General features: G+C 47.5%; 1 protein-coding gene across 3 annotated transcripts; it reads left to right on the forward strand.

Annotated features, from left to right (window-relative positions):
- The first annotated feature begins 18 nt into the window (after positions 1-18).
- C9H10orf95 (chromosome 9 C10orf95 homolog) lies at positions 19-14,200 on the forward strand. Of its 3 annotated transcripts, none has more exons than XM_056351454.1 (2): positions 19-1,142; positions 12,589-14,200. In XM_056351454.1, the coding sequence occupies exon 2, from the start codon at positions 12,652-12,654 to the stop codon at positions 13,327-13,329; it is 678 nt and encodes a 225-aa protein (XP_056207429.1). In that variant the 5' UTR covers positions 19-1,142; positions 12,589-12,651; the 3' UTR covers positions 13,330-14,200. The 3 variants fall into 3 exon arrangements, with proteins under 3 accessions (XP_056207429.1, XP_056207430.1, XP_056207431.1); XM_056351455.1 differs by lacking the exon at positions 19-1,142 and adding an exon at positions 3,915-4,045; XM_056351456.1 differs by lacking the exon at positions 19-1,142 and adding an exon at positions 7,745-7,814.
- The last annotated feature ends 940 nt before the right edge of the window (positions 14,201-15,140 follow it).

The following is a 15,140-nucleotide window of genomic DNA, read 5'->3' on the forward strand; positions in this document are numbered from 1 at the left end:
GTCCTGGCAAGCGAAGCCGCCCCCTCCCGGCCGCCATCTCGCGTGAGATCACCTCGCGGGGAAGCAGCTGAACACCGCCCCGGTGCCCTCCGCCGCCTCGTTTGCATTAGCCCCGCCCCGCCTGCCAGGTGGCGCGGCAGGGGCGGGCTCGCTGCGACCCTTCTAGCCGGAGTGGGCTGGCTGCTCTATGATCTACCCGGCTCGCGGGGCGCCCGTCGCCATAGGAACGTTGGCGGGCCCGGGGCAGCCGGTCGGCCGGGCCAGGCCGGACCCTCACCACCCACGCCAAGGCGGGCAGCGAAGGTGCCCGGCAGTGGACAGACTGCTGTGGGGCCTGACAGCCCGCTCACCGGCATCGCGGGGCCGGAGGAGAGCGGCGCTGGGAAGCCCGAGGTGCCCGCCGGGGGAGGTAGCTGGGCGCTGGGCTTGTGGCGCCTTTTCGCCTTAAACACCTCGAACTGCTCCGAGGGAGCCTCAAAAGAGCGTTGTGCCAAGCTGCAAAATGACTAAGGAAGCAAAACGATGAATGTGGTAACACAGGGGGCAGGTAGTCTTCCCCCTAATCCATCAAATGCCATGCTTGTCTCCCAGGCCATAGTCATCAGCTACTTACACTTTTCTCCCAGGATTTGTTTACGTTACATCCCATATAGTTCAAAAATAGAGACTGTTGTTGTCCTTTAAGCGCTCTCTTTGGACCTTTCTCTCAAAGAAATAACTCCTGTTTTCAGCATATTTATCGCCTTCCACCTCTTACCACGACAGTTGTTCTCATCCAAGTATTCACTAACTTCATCAGGGAAAACTGAGGCAAAAGCCAGTTCTTATGTTCAGAAAAGGATCATTCCACCCTACTGATACCGGAGGAATTTTACTAGTGTGCTTAACTGTAAATGTTGCAGCTATGTATCCATGACATGGCCTAGATGCACAACACCGTATTAGGTAGTTCAGCTACTAGTAGAATACTGCACTGTATAGTTTAGCTACTAAGTAGAACAGAACCTGTCTGAAACCAAGACATGAGCCCAGAGTGCTGAACCAGAGCCAGAAGAAGGTGATGAAAAGAAGAGGATAAAGAAGATGAAGATGTCCCAAATAACCACCAGAGGACCTCCGACCCGTTAGGCCACACATGCATAGTAAGAGTGTAGATACGATAAGTAGTTCATGGAACTGTAATGCATATGCTAATAGTTTCTCAGAAATGTCATTAATATGTATAGATTTGCCACATAAAGATAAACAGTGAACAAAGCTGATGTGCACAGTGGACAGAACTTATGCCCTGTGCATCCAGCACTGAAAATAAAAAATGGCTGCATTCTAACACTCTTAACTGGGTACTAGAGAGTTTTGTCTCTCATTTTTTGGTATCAGTACTACCTCCTCATGTTTTTGTGTATTAGACTTACTAATGGCTTCCTACATTGGTCATTTTTATAAGTCCATAGAACAGGTTTTATAATTAAAGAGTGATTTGTAGGTATTTAACATCAGCGATTGAAATTACCTGCAGCAGAGCAAAGCACTAAGCATCCCTAAGGAGTGTGCTCTGCTGCAGCAGCTGTGCTGAGCAATGATGAACTGACCTTGCAGATCCTGTCACCCTTTTTAAAACTGGGTGGGGATTTGTATCTGTAAAGGCTCGTAATGGTGCAGGTGTTTACAATAAGGTAATGCTGATGGGAGCCATTTGTATGGCTTCTTAAGTACAACCTACTGAATAAGCCACAAATACTAGCTTTGCTGTTGGTAGCTGAGTATGAGCAAGGAGTTTATGGGACTAAAACAAAGAAGCAGTAGGGTTTGTTTCTGAAGTACTCTGTGGTGGGCTACTTTAAAGTTTACAAGTTTTCTTTAAGTGTTAAAAACAGCATTTTGCTGCTTTGAGAAACAGCCTGAAGTTTTGGTGAGTGTTTTTGAGGTTTTTCTGGGCTGGCTTAGCATGCTGACTTTAGCTGTTCTTTTACCTGTGCCTTTCATCCTTGCGATGCCTAAGTCTTTACGTTCAAGTTCTATTTTTTCTCTATAAGGCAATCTGACTAGCTAAGACATGGACCTTTTACTAGCTTTAGTATTCTTGTCTGTAGGCAGTTGGACTTAAAGTTCCCTGTTTGAACATGCAATGTAATTGCTGAAAGAATGAGCTGCCTGTTGTTTTTCTTGACTACAAGGGCATGTTCAGACAGGTAACTGCAGCCCTGGCTACTACAGGAAAGCCTCTGCAAGGTGTAATTTGGTATCTTAGTGCATCTCCTAGCTCTGCTGATGTCACCAAGATACATCAGTGAAAAGAAACTGTAGAAAGCATGTTACCTTCTTAAGATCATGTTGTGTATCCTGTTCCTCCTTACTCCTCAGTTAAGTGAAGGCATCATCTTCATTGGCTTTCCCTGTGATGTGAGTACATGCACACCAAACAAATGTCCGTTTTCTGCACTTATGACTAAAGACTGGTTATGCTGTAATGTTTTACTAGCTACAGTAGCAAAGCAATACTAGTGCTAGCTTAAATGTTTGTAGTAGCAATGTACAACTGAGGTATTTTGCACTCTGCTTGGCTTTTTGAAAACACCAGTACTTAAATCCCTCTGGAGGTGGTGTCTTCTTCACCCTGGCATATCTGCTGTCTTATGTAATAGATGTGAGTCCACGTATAGCATGCTGATTCATGTCAGCTGTAGCCTGTAACTTTTTCCTAGAATCACCTGTTTGTGAGAGATACTAATGTAAATTGTTATTGTTGTGTGATGATAGGTTTTAAACTTTTAGTTCAGAAAAAAATGGCATAGAAAGGCTTCTCTGAGTGATTGTGTTCTTGGAAATACAAGATTGCCTTTTGAGTCCCATTTAAAAAGAAAAATCAATAGCGTTATTTGTGAGCTATGTTCTGTATTGTCTAAAGACCATAACAGAAGGTAGTTCTATTTTTTTAACTTATTACAGAGTTATAGATCAGCAGATGCTGCAGCTGTTTGCCGTGAGGGATGCAACAAGAGCGGTATTTCCATGGGTAATTCTAGCTCAGATGGTTGAACTTAAGCTAGAAATAATGTGTATTGCTGTTATATCAGAAAACATTCCTTTTACGCTAAAGGAATGATATATAATATAACCCCAAAGTCGGGATAATCTCTTTCCCACCCTGTCACAGTGTTTGGGGTGTTTATCCCATGGGAAGTGCATAAGAAGTTATGCCTTCCTCACTTCTAAACATGCATCCTTGTTGCAGGATGCACCGGAATGGGACACAAGTGTATTTTAAACGCAAGTAGCTAAAATGCAAATGTTTGCTGTGGCGTTGGATGCTAGTGTGTGTCAACAGAGCAAACCCACTGTAGGCATGAAGTCTCTCTGGAGAACCAGGCTATGTAACCAGCTAAGGCCTTTGCAGAACACCAGGAGACTCTCCCAAGAGCACTTCAAGGGCAAAGACTTCTATTCAAGCAGTTGAAGAGAGTGGGATGCTGTGAAAGCACAAAAACAGTGTGCAAAACGTGTTGCTCTGCCATGTGCAAACTTGTGCAAGATAAGAAAGTGCCTGTATGTAACTAGAGCTGGGCAGAGGAATCAAGGCTAAGGTAGAATGTTTTGTCTTGGAGTGTGTGAAGTAAGCAATGCATAACCAGGAGGAAACAGATAACTATAGGGTGTCTGAAGCAGCTCTTGCAGGGTAGAACCTTGCAAGGCTATCCACACCATAGCAGTAGTAACAGGTAAGGCGGAGATTGCCTAGGTAATGGTATCAGAAACACCAGACTTGGTTATGGATGTAGCAAAACTGAGACCAATAGGGAAGAAGTAATTAGGGTTGGATTGTCTATTTGGGAGGAGACTGGAGGAAGGGAGGCATGAGCATGGCAAAAAAAAAAGTGCATCTTGAAATGAAAGAGTAAGATAGGAAATGAGACAAAAGAATGAAAGTGGGAGCAGCTGACTGCAGGAGTGCAGACATCCACTGATGGTAGTGAAGCCTGAGGACCCGGATCCACTGGGATGCTGGAAAGATGCTCTGTAGACAACCTGCTGGACTCTCCATCAGGTCTGTGTTGGAAAGACTTGGTGTGGGAGGGCAGAGCAAAGAGGGATGAGCTTGCACCCTAGTATTAAGTGGTATGGGAGGGAAAGGTGACACACCTGTAACTCAGTAGCAGTTTTGTGTGGTTCATAAGACTTGATTAGTAGCTTCATAGTCATGCACAAAATGATACAAATAACGATGAGATACTAGTGGTGTGTTAATGAGGTTATTGATCATTCAGTTGACCTATTGGTGTGATTGATTGATAAGTTAGTCTGAGTCAGTTGTCTCAAGACTGCAATCTGAAGGGGAACAGCTGGGTGGGGGAAGTGACAGCTGGGGGCTGGTCTGGGATCTCCTATTTGGAAGCTTGAGCTAACTGATACTGAGATTTCTTTAAAGAGTGTGTGTGGATAGCGGTGATGGATATCAGATGAACTGTTAAGTGAGAGTAGGAGTGGGTCTGGTTGTGCAGGCTGTGTTTAAACACGGAGGGGGATCCTTGGGACTCTAAATGCTATGAAGTGCAGATTAAAATATGCTTGATTATTGAAAAAAGTAGCGCCTGGGTGTAGAGCTATGTCTGGAAAAGGGTTTGTGTGAGGAAAAAGGTGGTGGCTGTTTGTATGAGGAAAAAGGGCTGACTGGGATCCTGAGACATGGGGCACAGATTTGAACCTCTGGTGAGGTTCTGATGTGAAGGGTGCCTACAGCGGTTGCTAGGAAGAAAACACTGATGGTGGGAGCTTTAATACAGCAGAAGTTAGGCCATGCTGAAAGGGGGGCATATCGAGGAAGGAGAAAGCTTGGAGCGTGTCCAAAATCTAGACTGTGGTGCAGCAGACGGGGAGAGGCTGAAGGGGTGACAGTGTCAGAATTACCTTGGCAAGAGGCAGGGGTGGCTTCCAAAGACTTTCCTGCTGATGCAGTGTCCCTGCGGTAACACTCACCATGTTTTATTCTTGGCAATGCAGCTGTTTTAGACCTGCAGTGATATCCAGCAGCTGCAGTGAGAATAGGAGTGGCTGCTCCAAACCTCTCTGTCAGCACTGAGTTGTATTTTGACCACTATTTGAACAATTATGCAAGGGGGTGGTTTTTAGATCATCAGAGTCAAGTAAAGACTTGCTTTGCAATAGCTAGGGCTTTTCCTGGTGTTTTGACCTCGTACAGAGTCTGGGCTTTGCACAGACTTCAGAAATAAATGCCAGACCCATGCTAGATTTCAGCGCTTTCTGGGAATGCTGCTTTGAATAGCTGAAACAGATATACTCCCTCTTCAGAGGGCCTATATAAGGGGTGACTGACTGTAATAAGCATTAACTGCTACTTCTGCAGTTACCAGTGCCAGCTGGAGCTCTTTTCTTCATGATGCACTAGTAACAGCAGAGTTCAGACGGAGAAGGATGAGGACTGGAGTCTTCTGGCTTAAACTAAATCCTTCCTCTTGGCTGAGCCGAAGGGGTTGTTCATGGTGCAAGACCCAGGAGTAATTCTGAGCCCACCTCTTGGAGGGGAGCATCAAGTGTGGTACGTTTTGTATGAATGTTCTCTCATTAAGGTGGCAGCTTGTTCTTCCCATGGGGAGGGAGTTGGTGTGTCTGAGGTCCTCTAGGCTGGCCATCCCAAAAGGAACTCTGATATCAGCTGTGCTCATGATATCTTTTCACTTGGCTTAAGCAGCTGTAAGAATTTGGATAGTGAAGTAGCTGCTGATGGAAAGGTCCCTTCTGTGGTGTGGGAGGAAGAACTGGGGGAGCTCCTCAGACTGGATGAGTGGTGTGGGAAGGAGAGGAGGCTGCTTGCTGGCCTTCCTCCAGTGCCAGTTGCTCCTCTGGCACATTGAGTGATACAAACAACCTTCTTCCTGGCTGAAGAGCCTTGTAGACCAGCATTTTTTGCATTCTGCAAAGCCTACATACAGGTGCCCTGCCACTCAGGGCTGTTCCAGGCTCCTCAACTCTGCTCACAGAGCTAAATTTTTTGTTAGACAGCTTCAGAGATTAGTGGGTGAAGGAACTGGCCCAGTCTAGAAACTTGTCCTGCTGCCAAAGTGAGGGTGTCACCACTTAGCTGCTGCTTCTGTCCAGCTCTGCACCCCAGGGGCAAGTAGGGTGGCCCACAGCCATCTCCATCTGTCTGCTGCCCTGTGCTGCTGCTTTCTTTGATTCCATCAAAATTGCTTTTGTATTTACCTTTTACTAAAAACATACAAAACTATCTGGGTTGGTGGAGTTTTCCTGTTCCTACTAATCTCTCTCTCAAACCCTTTCCACCTTGTAGCTTTACCGCTCTATGGAGAGCCATTAAGCTTTCATTCAAAGTACTCTTCTCTGCAAAGATCTTTTCTTTCTCATGGCTATTTTCAAGGAGCTTTCAGTATGGGTTATCTTCCTTTATACTGCTAGACAGCACAAGGGAGCATGGCAAATAGCCTCACCCCTTTCTGAGAAGCAGAGGCTGCATACTCTGCCTCACCAAACTTTCAGTCTAGAGCGACCTAATAGAGGATCAGTGTAAGGAGACACTGGTATGTAATAGCTGTCCAGCTCCCAGTATGCAGTGCCAGCTCTGCCTGTAGGAAGCAGGTAATGGCGCTCCATGCACTGTGGCTTTACAGAAAACTAATTGCATACAGAAATCGGTGACCATGGTGACACTCGGGGCTCAAGACTGAAGCAGAAATGCTCCTCCTGAGCTGGCCTGCTGTGGGAGCTGGTAGGGTGCTGCCCTCAATCACACTGTGCTCTGTGCTGCTGGAGGAGTCACAGGGGTGCAGTGGGTGAGCAGCAGTGGGGCAGAAATGGCCCCATTTCACCTCAGCCCACCACACAGCACTTGCTCCTTTTTTTTTTTTTTTTTAGATGCCACGAGAGCTTGTCTCTTCCAAGAAGTCAGGCCTCCCCTGAGGTTGTAGTGGGCTTTGCCCAGCAAATGGGAGGCTGGACCCATTCTCTGCAGTCCTGGTCTGTCTTGCTGAGATTTGGCTACTGCCTTGTGGCACCTTGTACTAGGCATAATGTAGTAACCTCTTGTGGAAGTATTTAACACTCCTTGGAGTGCTTTGCTAGGACAGTGTGGGTTTGCTCTCTTCTTGGAGAGTACAGCAAAAATTCATGGTGCTGTATTATCTTGGGGGTGTAGAGGTGGGTGAAAAATCCAAAAGTGCTTCCATGATTAAGAATCTGCTCCCCTAGATAAAAATTAAGGCCTGAAAGGATCCAGATTGTAATGAGCTATTGCACTTTCCTTGAATTCCTGTGTTGTTGCCAGGCTCATCTGGCTGAGAGAAAGCATCCCCTTAAGGAAGTCAGCCAAGTGCCACTGTCCTAAGGATCAGTACTGGTGGCAGAGGCTCAAAGCTATTGTGTTGTACAGCTCTCCCACCTCCCCAAGAAGCATAAGCATGTGGGACTCTGACAACAGAACTGTGAAAGACAAACCTTAGCTTGATGAGTATGTTCCGTTTTAACCTCTCTCTTCCAGAAGAGTCCTTGAAGTTTCGGTTTTTTCCAAGGGAGGACCTTGCCAAGGCCTTGTCAGATGGCAACAGTTTTGCAGTATCTGTTCAAAATGGGGAGACTAACTGGAAATAACTCATGACTTCTTCATCCCCTTGTTTAGGGGAAAATACTGCTTTTGCAGTATTCATCCCTGTCTGTCTGGGAGTTGCTACAGAGCAATGGCAACAGACCTGTGGTTTTTGTGGGGTGGGGAGAAGAACAGGGCAGGAAGAAAGCCAGAAAGAAGAGTCTGAGAGTTTGGGTGCTGGAACAGTAGAGAGGAAAAGGTAACTTAACAGGATCTCCCCATTCTCTTTGTTTGGGAGCTGATCATAGGGCAATGGCATGAGGCCAGAATAGTCTTGGCCATCTATTTTACTCAGTCTCAACCATGTTCTCTCCTGTGGGTTCAATGTCTCTGCAGTTGTGTTGGCTTTCAGTATGCTGGAACTGTTGGTCTTTGTGAAACAGAGATAGGTATGTCTGGCTACCTGTCCAGACATATCAGAAATACTTGCACGACTTCTGCATGTTGGATACTGTGGTACATCTTGTATGTTGGTCTGTGCCCATGCTACAGTCAGGCTTGTTTTAAAATCTCTCGTAGAGTATGTGCAGTCTGGTGTAGACTTGAATATTCACACTTTGCTCTGTTTTCTGCAGCTCACAGTGTTTTTTGTGCTCCATGAGTAGCTGAACAGAAAGCTCCCCAAATGCTAAGCTAGCCTGTGTGACAGTAAAGCTCCACGTATCTGAGACATGTGCAGCAAAACCATGTTATTCTGTAATGCTGGCAAGGTGATTTCTGCTGCTTTAGATGCTAGAAAAGCCCTACCAGCCTTGGGCATTTCTGTATTAACTAGTGGTGGATTCATCACCTGTAGTAACTGCATAATAGCAGTGAAACAGGATCTCTTTTATACTTGAGCTGTCAAGTGTACTCTCTGGTTTTGTGTTGCAAACATTGCTTGATTGCTCCATAGCAACTCTGTCTGGGTCAGCTGGTGCTGTATCAAGTATTTTTGGAGCTGTGGTGTCAGTCTCCTTGACCTGCACCAAGATGTGTGAGGAGAGAAGCCCTGCCAGATGGCTGGGCAGTAGGCGAGGGAATTGCTGGAGTAGGCTCTGGCAAGCCTCGGAAGAGTCTGAGGTATCATGTTCTCACCAAGCAGAGATGACTGTCTCATTTCAGCTGGCTGTGACCTTCTTAGGAGCTTTTTTCTTTTTTTTTTTTTTTAACCCTTTTTCAGCAAGGTCAAAACTGCTGGAAAGGCTTGAAGGGAGAGGCTGGCTTGTTTCTTGCTGTGGCCTTTCTTACTGGGTTGGCTGCTTGGAGCTGTAGTCGCCAGCTGGGAGCAACCAGTGCCCTGGCTAGGGTGGCTTGGCTCTCAGGCACAGCAATGGTGCCCACACACCCACTCTTTCAGTCTGTGCCACCAACAAGCTGGTGTATATTGATGACTGTCAGTGGATCTCAGGACCGGGGAGGCATTTAGGAGAGCTCAGCTCAAGCTTTGAGGACTGTTTTGCCCTTTTCTGTTCAGGACATCCAGGTGCCAAGCAACAGATGAGGTGATTTTTCCCACGTGACATAGTAGAGCTTGAAACTGGAGCAAGGGAAGAAAGTGGGTGGTAGCCTGAAGAGACAGGTCAGCCAGGATCCCCTCTCTGCTTCTAGTCTGACAGCTGCTCGTGGAGAGAGAGATGGAGGCTGTTGGATGTTTACCTCCAAAGCCAGGGCAGCCTCTGGCTGCTGGCACTGGAGAGACAAGAAGTAGGCGCTGATGAAGAGGAAAGGGAGAAGAGATAGGGTTGGACCCTTTCCTCAAGGGGTATCACTAGGTAATGTTGATGGCTGGGGGTTGGTTTTCTTAAGCATCTGGCTTTTGATGCTTTCCAGCCATCAGATGGCCTAACAGAAGATCACCCTCCTGGCAAACCCAGTTTTCCCTGAAGCACTGCCTGTTCTCACTTCCCAGTAAGCTTGATAAGGCAAGGATCAGGCAAGCTGGTACCGATGCTGTCAAAACCCTTTCCTGCTGTAGACTTGCATTTGTCACACTCTAGCTCGGCTCTACAGAGTCCAGCAAGGCTTTGGTCCAGCTGTGGTCTCCCAACGCCTGCCTCTGGAAGCCGAAGCAGCCTGAAGGTCGATATGAACAACAAGCACTGGTGTAATTCTGGTGTGAACCATGTTGTCAGTCCCTGGGAGCACACACAAGGCTGCAGCTCTGGAGGGGCAGGGCAGAAGCCTTGTGCCTCCTGCATAGCAAAACCTTGTTGCAACACACCTAATGATTCAGAGCGGCATAGTGCCCTGCAAGCCAGGAACTGGGATTCAGCCCCTTGTGCTTGAGAAGGTAAGCCAGTGTCAGGGCAATCCTGAGAGCTCTGGTGCTCAGGCACAGGGGGAGAGCTCTGTGCTGGGGAGCTGGTGGGGACAGGGCAGCACCAGGCAGCTGTGCAGCAGAGCCTGGGAAAGGCAAAGCCAGTTGGAGCCCAGCCACCAAGCCAAGGCTCACCCTGCCGGACTGCCAGCTTCCTCCCGGTCTCTGAAGTATTGTCTACGCTGTGTCAGCTGTCAACACTCTCCTCCTGGGTGATCTGTTTCCAGGGGAATGTCTTCACTTCTGTCGTTGTGTGTGACAGTGTTGGCCTGGCGTGTTCCCGGCCCTGCTTAATCCGCATCTCGTCCCATCCCTCTGTCCCTCATCCCCCCTCCCTGCTATCTCTTCAGTTTGCTTCCTCTTCTGGGCCATCGTGCCTGGCTGAGCCACCAGCTTGTTCCCCTTATCTTTCTCCAGTGCAAAATCAAAGCAATTAATAGCTCTGCTCAGGCTGCCTCAGTGCTAAAACCTGAGTGATTGAGACAGCCTATTGCCCCTTCTGTGACTACAGGGAAGAGTTGGGAGCACTGATGCTGCCAGCTGAAGCACAAGGTGCTACAGCAAATGGTAGATGGGCTGGCCATCTGTAGCTTTTGCGTGAGGGCAGGTCATCAACTAGATAACAGCTTCTCCAGAGCTGTCCTAAACTGGCATGAAGCAGCACACTGATGCAGCAGCAGAGGTAAAAGCTGGGTTTGCTTTGTTCCACTCAATGGATGCAACAGCTGCATGTTCTCTGTGGAGACCACTTACTCTGAAACACAAAGGATCCATGGAAATGATCCTGTGGATCTCAATAGGGATGTGGGGTTGAAGTGGATTAAAACAGGCACTTAGCCTCTTCTTAAAAACTAGTCTGTCTATTCAATTTATCCACCTCATGCTGCCATTGATATATAATACCCCTCTGGATTTTTGCGGTGGTTCTGAGCAAGTTAGGCAGGCAGGGTGTTTGGGAGCTAGCTTTTTGTGTCCTTTCAATAAAGGTCTAATGAATTATGCTTAAACAGGATGCAGTGGTGCCCCTTGCTGCAGGGGGCTCAGCTCTAAATCTCTTTAGTGGCCAGGCAAACTTGGGAAGAAATGTTCAGGAGCTCTTGGGCACAGAGAGGCACTCAGCCCTGACCTTGCCTGGTGAGTGCCTGAGAGCTATGCTGTACGTTGGAACCTGGGCTAAATGCAGGAAATGGCACAGTGCCTGCTCTCCTCCTCCCCACCTGCTAGGGAGCTGGGGGGACCTCGGCCAAACCTATTCAAGCTTGCTTGCTTTATTTTGCTTGAAGCTGTTCAAGCCTTTTTTGTAATGGCCTTAAGTGAAGTAGGTTGTGAACTTTCCCCCCTCTTCACCCTTTCTTTTTCCTCCTGTTTGTGGAGGTGATGGTTATGATGCGGTTTGGCTCCTATGCTGCAAATCTTGGTTAAGGGTACTGCCTGGTCTTGTCTGAATCTAGTGCTGTTCACCTGTGCAGGGGGTAGACTTCTAGCTCTGCACCCATGGCAAAAGCAGGCTTGACCTAGTGCAGATTACAAACCTCAAGGGACAGGAACAACTTGTGCTGGCTGAAAAAATAAAAACCTTCATTGTGTAGTACCCAGCATTGCTTGTGACAGGCAAGTTTTTTTGGAGACTGCCAAATTTCCTGTTAAGCTGGAGGAAAGCACTGAACTGAGGGAAGAATTTCATCTTCTTGATCAACACTTGTGTGAGAGGCAGCTCTGTATTTAAGGCTGGAGCAAAAAGAGCCTACGGGATCTGAAGCTGGGGGTGGGAACCAAATGCAAAAAACTTGCTGCCTTTACTTTTCTGTGCATGATCTTTTCCTGTCTCTGGTAGTAAACTCTTTTTAAAAAAAACTCATGCTATGTACAGCTTCCTTTCCTGCCCTTGAGGAGAGGATAATGAGTCATGGTAGGACATAGCTTAATGCCCTAGAGTATGCTTGGATCATCTGGTGAGGGCAGGCTAGCAACAAATTCAGCTGTAGGTCAAAGTTGCTCAAGGTAAATGCATGCTTAAATATGAATGGTAACTACTGAGACCAAAATGAGATTCCTTTACACAAGAACTCATCAGAGGAAATGTAGATGTGCCTGGATCTTGCTCTAGAACAGTAGGCACAAGTCTTGCTTGCTTCTCAGAGTAGAAGCAGGGCTTTAGGAGCATGGGGAGAGTCAAGGACAGTTGAAGATTGTTTTTATCTCCTTGTCTGGACAGAATGGCACTGAAATAATTGCAGCAGAGCTGGGCTATGTCCTCTTTCTTTGCCTGCTTGCTTTATTTCTGGGCTTCTTTCACTTGTGCTTGCCTTCCCCGTTTTTATGCCTGCTCAAGGGTCTCTGGCTTTTTGCAATCTGTCTTGCTGCCTCTCAGCAGTACAAAGATGTGTCATGAGGATATGAGGCCACCTCTTCTACCCTCAGTGGTGTTTTTATGCCATATTGTTTCCATCCTAACTCTGAGGTCTGGGTGGGTTAAATGAGGAGTCCTGCTGAGCAGCTAAAAGGCAGTTACTGGCAATGTAGCTGTGTTTGTGGCCTGTTCCTAGGGCAGGAACATGTTCTGTTAATTTGTTGGTAGTTAGCTTACAGTGCTAGGCCTATTTCCTTATTCAACCTGGCTCTGGAATGTGTATAACCCATGTAAATCTTCTATCTTTCCCTCTTGCCCTCATAGCTTTTGAGACTCATCAACCACTCTGGAGAAACGTCCTTTATGTGAAACCCCAGCTCCTGTACCATGTACCAGTCTGGCTTTGTGCCACGGGAGTATTACCCAGCCATGATCCCACCTTCTGCCTGCACCTACGCACCGCTGCAGACTGGAAGAGCTGACGATGTGACCAGCTCTGTGATATTCCCTCCCATCCACATGCACAACTTCTACAGCCGACCCATCACCTTTGTGGTGGACCAGAACAGCTACCCTGACTATGTGGGAGGTCAGGTGGAGTATCATCATCTCTACAGTGCCTCTAATCCCTACTTCCGTCCATACTACACCTGGCACTCACCTCCCATGGTCCCCATTCCTTTCTACAATCCCTATGCCAACTATAATCCCTATGTTGCCTACCAGAGGTCAGATCAATATCGAGACATATGGCCAGAAGGCTTCATGATGAGAGGGGAGCTACAGTGGGGGAAGCTCAGAAAAGTGTTTGGACCAAGGAAAGACCTCCCAAAATTTGTAAAGGATGATCTCCGGAGGGTTTATGGCACCTACCCACGGACCAGCGTCTCCATAACCTACCGGAAAGGGGAGTTCTTGGTTAAGGGAGACCCCAAGGTAGGAGAGCAGGAATATGTAGTGGAAAAAGTCATCCAGCCAGCTCTGACCCCCAGTGCCAGCGAGGCAGATGATAATAGCAGTGAGGACCAGAACTGTAAGAAGAAGAAGAAGAAACTGAGATATTGATATAGTTAGTTACCCACTGGACAGATGGTCCAGAGCCCTTGTGGGAGCCTGTTGGCAGCTGCTCTTGGTGCAGCTGGAAAGCAGCATAAGCAAGCGATGCCACCATTCCTGTTAGCTTCTAACTGATCACCATCCTCCACAAGTTTACAGCAGCTTTACCCTATTTGATGCACAATGCACATCCTGTGAAGAAACCACATGGCACTTGTCTGTCTGTCGGATCAGCTCTTTGGTTCTGGTTTTGAAATGAACATTTGATTTCCACTGGTTTGGTTGAGTGGTCATGGTCTGGTGTGGGGATTTCCAGGCAGCCACCCTTGATTAGAGAAGATGGGCCTCTACCTACCCTGTCCAAGGGAAGGTCCTGGAAGCTGGCTCCCTTCCTGGCACTCAGTTAAGGAGACTAAAATGGGATTTCCTCCAGGCTGGGGGCAGTACAGGTCCCAGAGGAGAGAGGGGTTCTTGAGCACTGTGAAGAGCAATTGGCTGCATATCTTGTCACTGTTGTTTATGACCATATCGTTGTGCTTGATCACTGTGTGATGCCTGTACACAGGACTTCCCTGTGTGCTGTCAGAAGATCCTGGTGTCCCCATCCTCCTATGCTGGGTAACCTGGTGTTCAGTCCTTCTGGCCACATGTCCTTGTTGAAATTGCTGCTTGAAGCCCTGTTCTGGGTCTGACTCAGCTCTGGTTGGAGGTGCTGGCTCTCTGGCAAAGTTACTGGAAGTGTGTGAAGCACAGTACTGCCACAGCTTGGCCTTTTGGAAGGGTGGACTTCAGAGTTGTGCTGGAAACCTGGAGGGTTGTGAGGGGCTGGGTCTGACCTGCTTGCAAACTTCTTTCTTTTAAATTATTATAAATAAACAAAAAAAAACACATGCAAATGCTTGTATTCCTATTTTTTAGTTACCTGACAGCAGTGTCTCCTGCTGAAATCTGATCTGTCACCTTTTTGCAAAGTTAGGTATGACTTCTGACATGGTTCTTGCCCAGCTGTGGTGGGTTATTCTGCTTGGCAGTACCTTGTCTTGTTCCAGTTTGTTGCCTGATGGCTTCCTTTTTGCAGGTGAACAAGGACTTTGAGCATCCAAGAGAAAGAGGGGACCTGCTCTGTTCCCCCATAGCCCCCCCTGCTATGCCACATGGGAGAAAGGCCGCCTAATGCAGGAGGGAACTCTGTGTTCCCAACCTGCCTAGCAATGGAGAGGGCCTGTGAAGGTGAACTTGGAGGCTCTTGGTGGTTCTGGATTGCTATAAAGTCAAAGCAAGTGGATTTGTTTTTTTAATTAATGCAATAATTTTTGTTTGTTTAAGCAATTGCCGGAGTGTCTCAGCAACTATCTGGATTTCCCCTTCCACAATCAGCTTCTTGGAAATGGGTTAACTCTGTTGCCAAATAAAGCTGCGGGAGGACTGAACCAGAAAAACTGCTGCAGAAGCCTCAGAACAAGCTGATGCTCCTTGGCTGTGTTGCAAGTTGTGGTTGTGGGATGTACTGTATGGAGCAGAAAAGGCCTTCATTAACAACCAGTGGCTAATGAGATATGCCTTTGGTTACCCAGTACAGGAAAAATGCAGGGATTCCCGTCTTTTTTTATCATTATTATTGTTCTTCCTTATCTAAGCAGGGCATCCTGCCCAGGTAGAATGTGCAGTTAGAAGTTTGCTGTCCTGGCCTGTGGCAGCCTTGCTGCAGCACTGGCATTTGCACTCCCTGTCCTCCCAGCAGCAGCAGCTGCTCCTATAGGCAGTGGCTTACGCAGTGAACCTGAGGTTCATGCACTGGACCCTTATGCGGACAGTGCAGT

Source organism: Falco biarmicus, chromosome 9, assembly GCF_023638135.1.
Source record: "Falco biarmicus isolate bFalBia1 chromosome 9, bFalBia1.pri, whole genome shotgun sequence".
NCBI lineage: Eukaryota > Metazoa > Chordata > Aves > Falconiformes > Falconidae > Falco > Falco biarmicus.